The following is a 15096-nucleotide window of genomic DNA, read 5'->3' on the forward strand; positions in this document are numbered from 1 at the left end:
CCAGCCTAACAAGCCAGAAGCACTGAACTGGTAGCTTCTCAGGAGCATCCCGCCTACCATTAGCCAAATGCGGTTCTTTAATGCAGAGCATGCAAAGATCAGCCTTCTCACAGTGCCCCTATTTACAGTTAAGTCAGCAATATCACAGACACTTAAACAGAGACAGAACACCAGAAAAGTGCAGTCTCCACCTGAAGCAGAACCTTGACACACAGCTCACTGAAGCTTCAGGCATAATATGCAGATCTAGAATATCAAAGTGCTATCTATTTACCTCTGCCAATGAACTGGCCAGGTAGAGAATGAGAGTGCTTGAATTATGATATCAAATCACTGAGATGTTTAGCTAGTGAACTAGTAAAATTATAGGAGTTTGATGATTCATATCTGTGCAACCATGTGGCTGTCAACAAATCACCTTACCATAATCCATACATTAATAACTGAAACAAACTTGTCATCTTGGCATCCAGCCACCTCAAGAAGTGCAGTGGCCAACATGGCTTCACCAAGGGCAAGTCATGCCTGACAAACTTGGTGGCCTTTTATGATGGAGTTACAGCATCAGTTGATAAAGGAAGAGCAACTGACGTTATCTACCTGGACTTGTGCAAAGCATTTGACACTGTCCCACATGACATCCTGGTCATAAAATTGGAAGAAAATGGATTTGATGGGGGTTGGAACTAGACGATCTTAAAGGTCTCTTCCAACCCAAACCATTCCATGATTCCATGACCCTTATGGGTCCCTTCCAACTCAGAATATTCTGTCATTCTGTGTTGTCTTCTGACCAAATCTTAGCAACCTGGACTGAAACGCAGCCTTGTGCAGTGTACAGAAGCAGCAAAACAAATACTAGGAATGTTGGTAGGTATCATTTCAAACTAAATAGGGGGACATGAAGTTCAGGGACAAGGAAGAGAAAAAACTGCAGGGAGACGTAAAGTTTTCATAATTTCTTTATGCAAAATATACGATGTACGAGATGATCTGTGAGAGGACACGATGGGCAGAGCTCAACCCCACTGCACTCAACGTGGTGCTGGGTAACCTGGGTAATCCTCATCAGTCTGTGAGCAGACACTGTGTTGTATTTGATAGAACTGCGATTGTCGCAAATACGCTCAGCATCTAAGGGACACGACATGCTCAGTGGGCGTTCAGGTACTCGGTGTATCTCTGTGCGGGTCCAGCTGAGGTTCCATGAAGCCTGATGAACGTGCGTTGGCACAGGTGGGTAAAGCACACCACAGACAGAACACTTCCACTACACCTCTCTGAGAGGCGCCGTAGCGCATGCGCACACCGCCGCTGTGGGCCGGCCTCTACGCGGAAGCAGCGCGTTGTCTAGGCAGGCGGAAGTGACGTCACGCTCGAGCTGTCCCACGCGTTGTCGCTGCGCCGCCGGAGTTTGCGGTGGAGTATGTCGGTGCCGCTGCGGCGCCTGCAGCAGGCGCCCCGGCACCTGCTGGTGTGCGAGAAGGGGCACGCGCGGCATGCGCGCTCCCGCCACGCGGCGCACGTGCGGGACCACGCCTACAACTGCCGCGTGAGTGAGGGCGGCGGCGGCGGTTTTCTGAGGGGAATAGCGGCGCGTGTGGGGCAGGTCCTGGAACTGTCGGGGGGGAAGGGGCCGCGGCGGGAACAGGAGTTAGCTTCAGATCCGCTCTGAGCTTCGCTTTTTCAGTCAGCTTACCTTTCCAGTCGTGGCTGCTGGCTAAGCCGGGCTTCGTGGAGTCATCTTTTTGCACAGCGCATCGAATGCTGGTGTGCGGCATTGCAGAAGCCCAAGGAACGTATTTGCTGTACACGTGCAAATCGATACGTTTTGAAGACCGCAGCCTGAAGTTACTTTCTCATCCGTTTTTTGTTTCTTTTGTGTTTCTTGGTTCTCATCCCTCACGCATTTCAGATACGATTTGCGTTACAAATCTGTTCCCAACAGGTGTCTGTTCTGATCCCTGACTGTGGCATGCTGCCTGAAGTGCTGAAAAGCACTATTGCGGATTTTGGGGAGTACTATTTGGTGAGGAGCTTGTCCGTTCATCAGCTGGTCGCTCACGAATTCATTGACTGCTTTGTGAGGAAAGGTAAGGGTGTATGACAGACACAAAGATAACGTTTTGTTTTTTTGTAAACAGTAACATTAATTTGCTACTACTTATTCCCTTTTAAAGAAAGGGAAGAAAAAATTCTAAGAAAGTCTTATATACATTTCTTTATCTGCTTTTTTTTTTTTCCTGCTTTGTGATACCAGCATTTACTTACAACCGATGGGTTCAAAACTTTTGATTGCTCCCTCTTTATTTTTCCCCATTCCATTTGCATTTTGCAAGCCAGCTGTCAGGAAGGCTTCTGTATATAGTCTCACCTCTCATCTTCTACACCTTATGCAGAAATCACCTCCCTTCTCCTCTCTGATTACTTTATATTTCAAAACAGTGTAGCCTGTGCCTGTTTTCCTAGATGCAAAGCAGGCTTGCTGCTTTCTTTGTTGGCTTTTTTTATTTTTTTTGGGTGTTGAAGTTGTGGCCCATCCTTACACAGTAAGAACAAAGAAGATGCAAAGAAAGTTCAGAAAGGTGCTACCTCTGCCCAACAAACCCACTTTACATATTCAAAGTATGTTGTTTTCATCTGGAAGGCCTGCTTATTTGGCTCCTGATGAATATTGTATATTTTGTATGATTGCCAGGGAGAAAAACAGGCTTTAAAGGCAAAAGAGAAGAGAAAAAATAACATGTCAGAGAAACAGGAAAGAAGAAATCCATTACTTGGAAGCGGTATTACATTTTGTATATCATGTTAGCAAGTTCACACAATCTGACTATTGTATTTCGAAAAAAAAATGTCTAGAACAGAAGTTTAAATTAAATTTTGTGGAAATATCTGCCACAAAATATGTTGATAGTGTTAGCATTTTCTGCCTTGCTTTTATGTGAACTAGTAACCCATGTATTCCAGGAAAAACCGTATTTCATTGCACAGGCAGTGGAATCAGGGACAGGTAAGATGGGAGGAGTACAGGGATGCTGCTAGGCTGAGTAGGGTTGGGGTCAGGAAGGCCAAGGCCCAGCTGGATCTGGACTCAGCAAGGTGTGAAAGAGGAACAAGAAAGGTTTCTACAGGTATGTAAACCAGAAAAGGAGAGTCTGAGAGGGTGTGCAGTACAAGTAGACTGGTAACAATTGACAAGAAGAAGGCTGAGGTACTCAACAACTTTTTTGCCTCAGTCTTCACTGGCAACTGCTTTTTGCACAGCCGTCGAGTGGATGGTTCAGAAGATATTTTAAAAGTCATGACAGTCAGGTGAAGTCCCTGTTGACTGGAAAATGGCCATGTCACGCTCATTTTTAAGACATAGAAAGGATGACCCAGTGAACTACCAACTTGTTAGCCTCACTTCTATGCCAGGAAAGATCATGGAGCAGATGCTCCTGGAAGCTATGCTAAGGGGTACATGGAGGAGAGGGAGGTATATGGGACAACCAGCATGGCTTCACCAAGGGCAGATCCTGCCTCATCAACTTTGTCACATTTTATGATGGTGTAACTGACAGTGGACAAGGGAAGAGTCTCTGATTTTATCTGTAAGGCCTTTGACATGGCTCCCTGTAACATCTTTATCTGGATTTGATGGATGGACTGTTCAATGGACAAAGAACTGGCTGCAAGATCGTTCCCAGAGAGTGGTGGTCAATGGCTCAATGTCCAGATGGAGATCAGTGATGAGTGGTGTCCCTCAGGGTGTCCGTACTGGGACTGGTGCTCTTTAATATTTTCATCAATGGCATTGATTGAGTGCACCAGCAGGAATTTTGCAGATGACAAGAAGCTGTGAGATGCGATTGACGCATCTGAGGGATGGAATGCAATCCAGAGTGATCTGGACAGGCTTGAGCAGTGAGCCTGGGAGATCCTCATGAGTTTCAGCGCATCCAAGAGCGAGGTCCTGCACCTGGTTCGTGGCAATCCCTGCTATCAGTACAAGCTGGGGGCTGAAGGGATGGAGCACAGCCCTGCCAAAAAGGGCTTGGGGATACTGATGGACGGTAGGCTGGACATAAGCCAGCAATGTACCCTTGCAGCCTAGAAGGCCAACCACATCCTGGGCTGCATCAAAAGAATCATGACCAGCAGGGCGAGGGAGGTGATCATGCCCCTCTACTCTGCACTGAGGAGGCCTCACCTGGAGCACTGTGTCCAGATGTGGAGTCAGGAGAGACATAGACCTCTTGGAGCATGTCCAGAGGATGCCACAAAAATGATTCAAGGGATGGAACATGTCTTCTACAAGGACAGGCAGCTGGGGCTGTTCAGCTTGGAGAAGAGAAGGTTCTGGGGAGACCTGATAGCAGCCTTTCTGTATCTGAAGTGGGACTGTAAGAAAAAAGGGGACAGACAGGGTCTGTTGTGATAGGACGACAAGAAATGGTTTCAAATTAAAAATAGGGAGATTTAGATTGGACATAGGAGGAAGCTTTTTATGGTAAGAGTGGTGAGGCACTGGAACAGATTGCACAGAGTGGTGGTGGAAGCCCCGTCCTTGGAGACATTCAAGGTCAGGTTGGACGGGCTCTGAGCAACCTGATGTAGCTGTAGGTGTCCCTTAAAGGTTCCTTCCAACCCAAACAATTCTGTGTACAGTTTCATCCATTTGTTGAGTGAGAAAGTTTGCAAGTGGAAGTATTTTATGTCTGGATTGGGGCATATTGGTAATGTTACCTATATTACAAGTCCTTTGCAATAGTACTGTTGTAAGCTTTATAAAATTGATAACAAACGTTTTGTTCAAGACAGTGGAAGAAAGTTGCCTAGTGAAAAAACAAGAATTAAGAATAATTCAAAAGATTTGGAGTGTGCTTGATTATCTTGAAGTGAATATTTCCTGTTTGTTGTATCTTTCTCCACGGGCTGTATAATCTCATAGTTTTCTGCTTTATTATTAAAGGTTCATGCTATGCACTTACCTATAACACCAAAATTGATCAAGATAATACTGCAGCTTTACTACCAACTGGTATGTTCTTTTCTTTTTTTAAGATATATATGCATTGATTATGATTTTCAGTGTTGGTTGTTTTTTTTTTTTTAATGTAGAATTACTTAAACAGGAAGATGGCCCTACTGTACTTGCCTGCTTTATTAGAAGTATGCTAAAATAATTCAACTGTTTTGATTCATGCTGTTGAATTATTTTGTCTGAAGGAAAGTAAAACAAAAAAATCAGTGTTGCTTATTGTTAGTATTAGATGTCAGTGCTTCACCTGTCAGAAATTGCTACGCATGATTATTTTTCTCAATACACGGCGTTCCGACCTCTTGTTTGGTACTGGTCTTAAAGACACAATTTGTACCAAATGAGAAAGAATAAACACTGTTTGGGAACACTTTTTAAAATATTCGCTGTTAATTATTTGAGAAATATTTAACATGAAAAACCTCTCTTTAATTCCTATCATAGTTTTGTGACAAAGCATTATTTCTCAGGTGGGATTTTGCATGCAAAGCAAATAACAGAACCATTCTGACATTCAGATATGTTTTCACGTTTGAGTTTAACAGTGTATCAAACGTAACAGGGACGCAAATTGGATTATCTGCCCTCTTGCTCAAGGTGTTAAAATAGATCAGGTGCCCATCAGGGCATAAGAAAATGCAGATTCTTCAGATGGGGAATTATTTTATGTACTCCATTAGCGTAGTCCTAGCAAAATAGGTACTCAGTAGTGACTGAGTTTGTACGGTACAGTTATTACCAGCTGTGCACCATTAATGCAGACACGACATTACTGCTCCTGGTGATGTCAGTGTCTGAAACCTTCAGCACAACGTTGTTTGTATTCTGTATTATACCATTACTTATAGTAGAATCGAAATACTGTGGTAGCGATCTGTTGTGTGAAATTGTGTATCAAGTGGCAGCTGCCAGATTTGGTTGTGAGCAGGGAGTGGAGGTGCTCCTGAGCATTATCTGCTCATTGCTAATAAGCGTGTTTCACTCAATGAGAGTAGTCCCCCTGGAGCAGCAGGTAATGGTTTTGTATGTTTAATTGAGCAGAGAGAAAGAATGTTTACAAAAATCAGGTCCCAAGTGAGCTTAGTGTTCAACCAATGACACAGCAAATATAGGGGTCAAGCAAAGGAAGGATTGAGCAGAATACTCCCATAGTACGGTAAAAAAATCAAACAAAAAAACATGTGCCTAAATCAGTAACAGTAATGCACGTTTCTCATTTAAATTCATAGGACCTGTAGGATCATAAAGAACAGCTGAATTTAAATGACAAGGGTAAATCTGGTAATCGCTTTAACTGAAACTAAGGAGTCTGGATTACATTAGTAATAGCTGGTGATCCAAAGTTAACGTTGCATAAAGTATGTGGTTCTTCCAAGGGAACAAAATTGAAAATTATTTAAATTAAGATTTGTTTTGTTTATAGGAAAACTAATTCTGTCAGTAGATAAAGATACTTATGAGGAGCTTGGACTGCAAGGTCGCCCTTCTCGGTATTCTGGTAAAAAACCAATGAGATACAGTAAGTGTAATTTATATTAACAGTGCTTACTTCAGATCTGTTTGTGAAATGCTTTATTAGTATGTTAAAACAGCAACACTGAAACTTTCCTTAAAAATTGTTATTGTCTGGGTGATATTTTTCCAGATGTAGATGAAAAAGATTGCATAAAGAGAAAAACTGTTTTTTCAAAATAAAAAAAAATAGCTATAAGGAAAGAAACATTCTTGGGGGTATTCTATAAGGTCTCTAATTTCTGGGGTTTTGCTTATACTGGAGTGATGTGGAACTCAGGAATTTTTGTATGCTTTGTGAGGTATCTGTGCCTTCTGATTTAAGAGGAAAGGCTGAGAGACCTGGGGCTCCTCCTCAGTCTGGAGAAGGGAAAGCTGAGAGGGGATCTCACAGCTGTTTATAAATATCTAAAAGTGTGAGAGTCAAGTTGATTGGGGTGGACTCTTTTTGGTGGTGTGCAGCAGTAGAACAAGAGGCACAGGGCAGAAACTGGAGCGCAGGAAGCCTTGTTTTGGGACTTTGTTGTTGCCATCACTAGGAGGCAGTTCCGTGTTATTCAAAATAAGAATGGCGGGAGGAAGTTATTTACATAATAGGGAGTCATATTTGCGTAGTCAAATACTTTGTAAAGATGCTGTACCCGTGAAAAGGTATTTTATTGCTCTTTGGTTTCTTTGTGTTATTTTCATTCTTAATTTTGGTATTAAAATTAGTTAATTGAATTAAAATCGCTTTTGTACATTTTTCCAGTTATAACAATTGACTTGACTGATTCCAACTTTCACCCTGATGGCAAGAAGCATAAGAGGGTGCTTTGGGCCTTGAAGGAAAAGAAACCTTTAGAATTTGACTTCTTACTGGCTTGGTATAATTCAGGTAATAAGAACTGAATGTAATACTAAAATGGAACTGACATGAAGTCCAAATATTTGGAGTTTACTGCTTTTCTCCAGTATTGTCCAACTGTATTTCCTCAGAACAGGCTGTTTTGTGTATGCAGCATTTGCATAGCATTGACAAAAAATGCAGGAGCCATGCCGTAACAGAACCGTAGCTTTCTGCGTGCTTCTGCTTGGAGTCACTAAGAAGTCTCCATGCTAGTGAGATGTCAGAGAGGTCCTTGAGTGTGCTTTCCCATCTGCTCTTTACATTCTTAGTGATTCTAGACTCCTTAAAATCTGTGTGTAACTGATGTGAGAAATTAAAGCTGCTTTCAAGCTCCTTCAGCACTGCCCTGTGTTTCACTTGATAGTCCTTCAGGTTTCCCCGCCCTTTTTAATACAAACTGTGTTACAAGGATTTGTCCTTGTTTGTCATTACAGAAGTTGTTTAAGACTTGCAGTTTCTGCCTTTATCATCTTCAGGAAAGAGTCACAGTGAAGACTCCTGCTACCATAAATGGTGGCATAAATCCAGCTAAGGTGGCAGATCCTCAGGCTCAGCTTACTTGGATTTATTGACTCCGGGCAGAGAGCGAAATGCTGTTAGGGCCAGTATGCTTTTCACCTTTATTGCCGCCGTTGTAGCAGCGCTCAGGAAGAACAGTATCCCTTTTCTTCCATTTCTTATGGCCAAAAAACTGATCAGGTTAATCGTCTCCCAAATATGGTGTTAAATGAGAATGTCTTTCTGTGCAGGAATCAAGTTTGTAACATAGGAAGACTCTTCCTTTGTACGGACAAAAATAAAACCCGCGTAGATTTTATTAATAGGCATGAGGCATTGTGTGGATTCTGCTGGAAGGGGAGAAGAGGGCTGTATTTTCTTGAGAGTGTCCTTGTCTTCCATGAGCATTGTGCCTGCAGCCTTCCTGCTGAACACTGGTGCTTCTTGCCATGGCCAGCACTGCTGGAGGCCTGTAAACATTCCTGTCACTTTCCAAAAGCAGGGTTTTCAGTTTTCATACCAATTTTTTTTCCCTATTTCCTGGTTCTGGCACTCAGAGGAACAGAAGGAGGGAACACAGAGTGTCTTATGTCTTTAATGACAGAATCAAAGCCATCTTTTCTTCTCTGTTCTACTGCTTTAATTTCTATGGCAATTTTAAATATTTATTGGCTGAAATTCGCTGGACTCCAAGAGAACTTTGACAATGTAGCTGGTTGTTGTGGGCATGGAAAGCTATGCTGTAGCTAGAGGAACTGTTCTGTTAGAGTCTTGGCTGTAGCCTTCCAGATTTCCTGAAGTTAGGACTACAGCTGAAGTTTCTATTCGGAGGGAACATTTAAAATGGATCAATTTTTGTTTGATCAAGAACTCTCAGGCAATATTATGTGTTCTTTGAGCCTGTTAGTGTAACAAATACTTCAAGGAAGACTGAAGGAGGATTGTCTGTTATAATGCACTTCAAACAGAAATACGCATATATATTTATGTAAATGTATAAATGAACAAAAGTTCACTGTCTGTCAATGTGTCCTCAGCCTATCTTCGAATTTCTCTTGACACGATTAATAAACCTGTTCTCAAACCTGTAGTCAGCCGCTCATTTTTTCACTATTTGGGGAAATGGTGTTCTGGGATGTCACCTAAGTAGGTGGGAGAGCTGCTTGTCTCAGTGGCTAGTTCTAATCTTTTATTGATCTTAAATTCCATATATACCGTATCTGAAGATGATTTCTCAATTTGCTGTGAATCAAGAATTTTTCCCCTGATCCCCCCTGGCTCCTAGATTAAGTTTCCCATTGGACTAAGAACATGAAGTATATGGTCTTCAGTGATGGGATCAAATCTCCTGGAATGATTCTTATGTGTTGTCCTCAGCTGAGAAAACTGAAAGCCTCACTGCCTGGGCATGCTGAGTAAAAGACTTGAGTGACTTTTAGGAAACTGAGAAGGGACACTTTTGGCACTTGTAAAGTCATATTCCAGGAGAATTTACGAGACTATAACTTTCTGTAAAGTGTTCCTGAGAACTGCAGGAGTTCATTCCATTGGAGTTGTTTTTGCTTTTAGATGCCATGCTGTCTCTAGGAGGCAGTTCTTACTGAACTAGTGGTGCTGGGATCCCTCTGGATGCTCTGTGCTCTTGGAGGAAATATTGCCTGAATTTGTTTGAGCTTAGTTTCAATTAAATAGTTTTAGAGATGCAGTATCTCCATTTACATCTTCCTTATGCATTCTAACTCTTACATGTAAATGCCTGAGAAATTTCTGGAGATGCTGAGCTGGAGATGATCTAATGACATAGGGCATGCATCACACTTGCACAGCAGCAGGAATTGGTGCATGAGCAAAGGGGGGGATGTATGTACGGATGTTTATAAGGCAAAATGTTCCTAACCTCATGTGTGCAAGTGTGGGTATACTTATGGTGTGAGTGCATTTGCAATCCACTTTGTCTTGGGGGACAAGTTAATAGGCAAGTAGCTTTCCTTTAATGTTTTCCTTTTCAGGATACCCTGAATTCATTTAATGAGTTATTTTGTTACTTGCCCAGTTAATTTTGCTTGAATTTTCTATTGTCAGATCTATTTCTATTCTTACTAGCTAAACAGTAATGTTACTGGACTGTAATGAGTTGCTGTATCTTGCACTAATCCTCAATTTGAAGAAGATAAAGAATCTGAAAATTCTATGGCTTTTGTAAAAGATAACAGTGTGTTAGCAGTTCTGGTTGTGGTTCAACACCACACATTGCATCTTCTTAAATGCACATACAAATGTTTCATGAATTCAGTGCTCCTTTTGTGTAATAGTTTTGTAACAGCCCTTTGTGGTGTTGCGTTGTTAAGGTGCAGAGGGATCAACACTGATGTCATACTTTCCAAAAAACCGAATAAAGGCCCTAAAGCCAAAAGTAACATTCAGCACATTAAGAGACTTGCAGTGTCCAACGTTACAAAGCAATGAACTTCAAGGAAAGCCAGAAGAGTCCTGCAGTACAGAGGAACTGTTTGAATGGCTAGGTGCTGTCTTGAATCAAGTTAATCTGTAAGTATTTGAATTTGTTTGATCTTAAAATACATCTTAAGTTGGGAAAGCCACCGTTTATTTAAGGAAGAGTTAAGTAAGAATTAATAAATACATGCTTCTGCCAGTGGAATGTCTGTTATGTACTTAAGTGCTTGTTGTAAGTCGTGATTAACTTACCTGTGATTTTGAAGATACCTATGAAATGTTGGGTGTCATTTGGCCATTAATTGTTTGATATCAATTTAGATGATATACATAGATATTTCTTTGGTACAGGTTTTGATTACTAAAGCTTTATTTAGAAGATTTTAAGTATGTTTATTTATTTTATTTATTTATTCTTCTTTTTTTCAGAGACAATGTATCTTCTAGTTTTTTATCAACCTATTGTTGTCCTCAGCCCAACACAATAGTGGACCAAGCATTTTTGTGCACAATCACAGGCTTCATAATTCCTGAGAAGATAATTGAGTTACTGGAGCAGCTGTGGTAAGGGCTTACAGTAGGACATTCTTGGAGTTCAGTGTTTTTTTTGGTACTTCTTAATTTTTGGAATCACTTTGAAACGCTTATTTTCAGTAGTGCCATTGATAGTAAATAATACAGTACAAAATGAAGACTTGAATTGGGAAATGAGCAGGAAGCTTAGTGTTTGGTATAAAAAAAAAAAGCAGTAATTATTTTTGGACACTTTCCTGATGTATACAAATTTGTGAATGCCTGCCTTGCATTCAAGTAATGACTTTGTTTTTATATCTTAATTTCTAAAGCACAGTGGTTCCACTGAGCTCCTACGTTTTTCAGATTACGTGTCAATGAATATCAAGTGCCCTGAAATATGTCTGATGTAGAATTTTTAACTATTGTTAGAAGATATGATTGAAATCCCTTTATAATACCAAAAGGAGCATCACAAGACACTTCAAGATTATTATGATATTCCAGTAAATTAACTTATATATTTTTTAAATCATGCTACAACATGAGTCATATAATGTGAGTAGTGATGAACAGGGTAGCTGTGGTTCTAATGCACTGCCAATGTACCTGATACAGTGTATCTTGGATCAGTGTGATGTCTGCCTGGAATGTGTATTAGCTCTACTGACAGTGAATTCTGGAACTTCCTTGCTGCATGCTTAAGAGAATTCTTGAAGTGCATGGCTACTAGTGATTGTTGCACTGGCTCAAGACAATGTTGCTGTTGGTTTGTCTGGGAGGTCATCGTTACTCTTTCTGCGTATTGATAACTGAAGCAGAAGGCCTTACTAGTCTTACAGAGTTAGAATATGAATACCCTTGGCCTCTGCTTAAGAACAGTGTATAATGCCTGGCTTTGATTATTTGTAATCCATTTCCTTTCTGATGATAGAAGCATTTGTGTCAAGCATAGCCTGTTTCTTCCTCCTATCTCTCTTTTTCTCCAGTGGTGACTGTTCTTAGTAAATGTAATACTTTCTGAAAGACAGTGCATTCTGTAGGAAATTCAGAACAGCTACTTTGTGATTTTAGAACTATAACTTTTTTTTTTTTGGTCATGTTTGTAAGTATGGTAGGAATAATCAAGAATCAAAACATATTTCAATTCCTAATGTCATTCTGGCAGAATATTTTCGGATTTACGTATGTACTAAAGCAGGGTGTTCTTGTAAGCTCTTGTAAACTTAATTACAAACATTCATTAAAATGCTTGTCTTAAATTTTTGACCTTGTATTGTATACTGGAACATTCTGCTCATTCCATTATAATTATTGATAACCTTGTTTTCTTCCTTGCAGTTGCTACTTTGAAGAACCAAAACTGGCACAGTGGCTGACCTTAACTGTGCACGGCTTTGCAGACAGCCCTGTTTCCTGGAGAGAGAATGAACATGGTTTTCACAAGGGAGGAGAGAACTTATACAACTTTGTCATTTTTAGAAATCTGGACTACTGGCTTCAGATGGCTTTAGGAACTAATGATGATTGTCCTCCGTAACGCTCTGTCTACAGAAAAAGCATTCTAATAATTCCAGGGTACTGTATAAAAATATAGTTTTTATAAAAATAATTAGATAATAAGTTAAATCTTATGAGGCTTTGTGTTTTTCTATAGCATATTGTCCTTGAAGCATGACCTACAGTAGAAAGAATGGATTTTTCTTTCTTCACTGCCATATAGTGTCTTCAGTTCTGAAAGACTTCACAATTCTGTCTTTAAGAAAACTATGTTGTGCGTGCGTAGGTTCTCAGGCATTGACTGTAGGTTGTTTCTTTTTAACCCGGTGTCATTTGAAAGTATTTTTAAAGATCGTTAGTGTAGCAGAAATGCTAAGTCACTGCCTGAACCAGTGATTGAGCACCTGGTGGGAAGGCAGGGCCAACCCAGGGGAGCTCAGGTGCAAGCAATGCGTCTGAGTGACCAGAAGGGGATGGATCCTGGCTCTACCCCTTCCCAGACCTCATTTAAGGGTTGGCAGTGGAGGCAAGGGTTTCTCACTGGAGGTCCATGCCTACCTTTAGCAAGGTCTTTCTAAAGGTAAGCAGATTTTCTTTCTTTGTTTCTGTGTCCATGGCTGCTGCATTGGGCCTTGTTCTCATTTGTTGCAGCCTAGGATTTTGCCACTCTGCTGTTATTGCTGTACTTTCCATCACATTATAGCATTACAGCATTACGGTTAGTTAAAGTATTAGGGAGAAAAGCTCATTTTGGGGTTGAACATTTTTTTTCTTTATGCTGCAGATCTGTAAAAACTTCAAATGTATATTTAAGATATTTCAGCGTACATGCAGGCAAAAAAAAAAAATAGAGGGAGATGTGTTCTCCATAAATTGGAAGAGGGGAAGAGAGTTGAGGAGCAGAAACATCTTATACACAGGAATAAGGAGTACCCACTGAACATGAAAAGAAATAATAGCTACAGACCTGCTTTTTGGATATTGCAGATCACAGGTGGTTATCAGGAACAAGTTGATTACTAACAGCAATACTAAAGGCTTCTCACTTTTTTTTGTTGTTAATTCCCCATGCCCACAACCCTAGCCCCACCATGTCTCTACTTTTAAAAGTAGCTTGTATTCTTGCTTATAAAGCAAGCCTTCACTGTCACAATATCACAGAGACACATTTCTGGGAAGTACATCATGGATATCCTCAAACAACTGAGCTGAATGGAAACAGCTTTTGTTAGTAATAAGCAGTGACACTAAGAGCATGGGCAGCTCTAAAAAATTCAGACAAAATTTATGGAAAATTGAGCGGTGTTTTTCTTGGTAGTTTATTGTTTGCGTTTTATGGAATTGGTATCTTTAAAGCACCAATACAGTCTAAAATGAAAATTGTTCCACATGATGGAGAAAGAGAATGGTAGTGATGAACTATGGAGGAAAAAATCAAGATCTCCTGTTGGGTTGAGTGGAACGGAAAGGCAGAAAGCCTGGGGGAAGCAGCTGGACTTATTTTGTTTATTGATTATCTTCGGTGAGGAAAATCATCCTGGATGATAACGAGATTGTGTTTGTCACACATCTCCACCATATCTTTTGCTCAATTTTTGTTAAACATTTTGCAAACACACAACTGTGACAAATCAGCACACTGTTTTCTAACTTAGTACATTGTTTTTCAAAATTATCCTGCCATGAGGTGTTTCTAATGAATTATCAGGAGCAGAAGTACCACTCTGTCACACGTGCAGGTGTAAACTCACAGAATGAATGGTAAGTGAGCATCTTGGAAAGTTCCTAGCTTGGTCCTGGTTCCCGACTAGTGGACATTTAATATGGCTGGCTCAAACATTACTGTTTCATCACTATGCAGCAGTGTAGATGACTTCATTTATTGGCTAAAGTTTGCTTTTGAAAGCCTCTGTTGAGAGATTACACCACACTTCAACTTTCACGAAAGAGACTAGTAAGCAAAAGTGTCTTTTTCCTCTTTATCAGAAGGTCTCTTCAGAGTTTGTGCTTTCCTGGAAGTAATACCTGTGGAGAAAGTTCTGTTTGCTAATCTCTGTGAAAAGCTGGATCTTGGAAACTTTGTAGCTGTTCTGATGAATGTTCTTGTATTTCTGACAGGTTCTATTAAAACTGACTTTACACACACACCGCACACATTCTTCCTCTCTCACAAAAGACAGCCTTCCAGAGCTAAGAGTCTTGTATTTGTGTGTTAGTTTTCCTTATTAACTGAGACTGAGGTGTTAAGCCTTATTTGTGTGCACTGTAATGTAGTCAGCAGGAGTGTGGCAGCTTTTGATCTTGAGATTGTAATGACCTTGGTAGGATCAAGTGAAGTGATTTTTCTACAAGGCACCTGGCTCCAGAGCACCTGGGATAGCTGATGAGGCAGCTGCTGCAGAAGCACTGGTGGGTAAACTGTTCTGGCCTCACTGAGATGGTTCTGGAAGGTAAGCTCAGAAGTCAGGCATTTCAACTCTTACCAGTTTTCCTCAGCACATGAGTACTAAAGTTAATCTTTTAGGGATATCTGGGGAAATCACATCAGATTGGCCAGCAGTTCTCTTTACAGTCAATGGACTGTAAACACATCTCAGTGCTCAGTGGTGTGGGCAGAGTCACTTGGTTATGCTGCTTCATGCCATCCCTAGTCATTTTCTGGTGGTTGTTTCAAATAGCTTTTCCAGCTAGGGAAGGGATGAAAATA

General features: G+C 40.7%; 1 protein-coding gene across 4 annotated transcripts in view; it reads left to right on the forward strand.

The window, feature by feature from the left end:
• The window catches only part of RPP40 (ribonuclease P/MRP subunit p40), a 44313-nt gene continuing 30560 nt past the window's right edge, over nucleotides 1344-15096 (forward strand). For all 4 annotated transcript variants that reach the window (XM_021386202.1, XM_021386201.1, XM_021386204.1 and 1 more), the window contains exons 1-8: nucleotides 1344-1552; nucleotides 1949-2093; nucleotides 4955-5023; nucleotides 6447-6542; nucleotides 7287-7412; nucleotides 10271-10469; nucleotides 10806-10940; nucleotides 12231-12467. In XM_021386202.1, the coding sequence (XP_021241877.1) occupies nucleotides 1427-1552; nucleotides 1949-2093; nucleotides 4955-5023; nucleotides 6447-6542; nucleotides 7287-7412; nucleotides 10271-10469; nucleotides 10806-10940; nucleotides 12231-12429 (1095 nt within the window). In that variant the 5' untranslated portion in view covers nucleotides 1344-1426 and the 3' untranslated portion in view covers nucleotides 12430-12467. The remainder of the gene's footprint in view (nucleotides 1553-1948; nucleotides 2094-4954; nucleotides 5024-6446; nucleotides 6543-7286; nucleotides 7413-10270; nucleotides 10470-10805; nucleotides 10941-12230; nucleotides 12468-15096) is intronic.

This window comes from Numida meleagris, chromosome 2 (genome assembly GCF_002078875.1).
Source record: "Numida meleagris isolate 19003 breed g44 Domestic line chromosome 2, NumMel1.0, whole genome shotgun sequence".
Classification (NCBI taxonomy): domain Eukaryota; kingdom Metazoa; phylum Chordata; class Aves; order Galliformes; family Numididae; genus Numida; species Numida meleagris.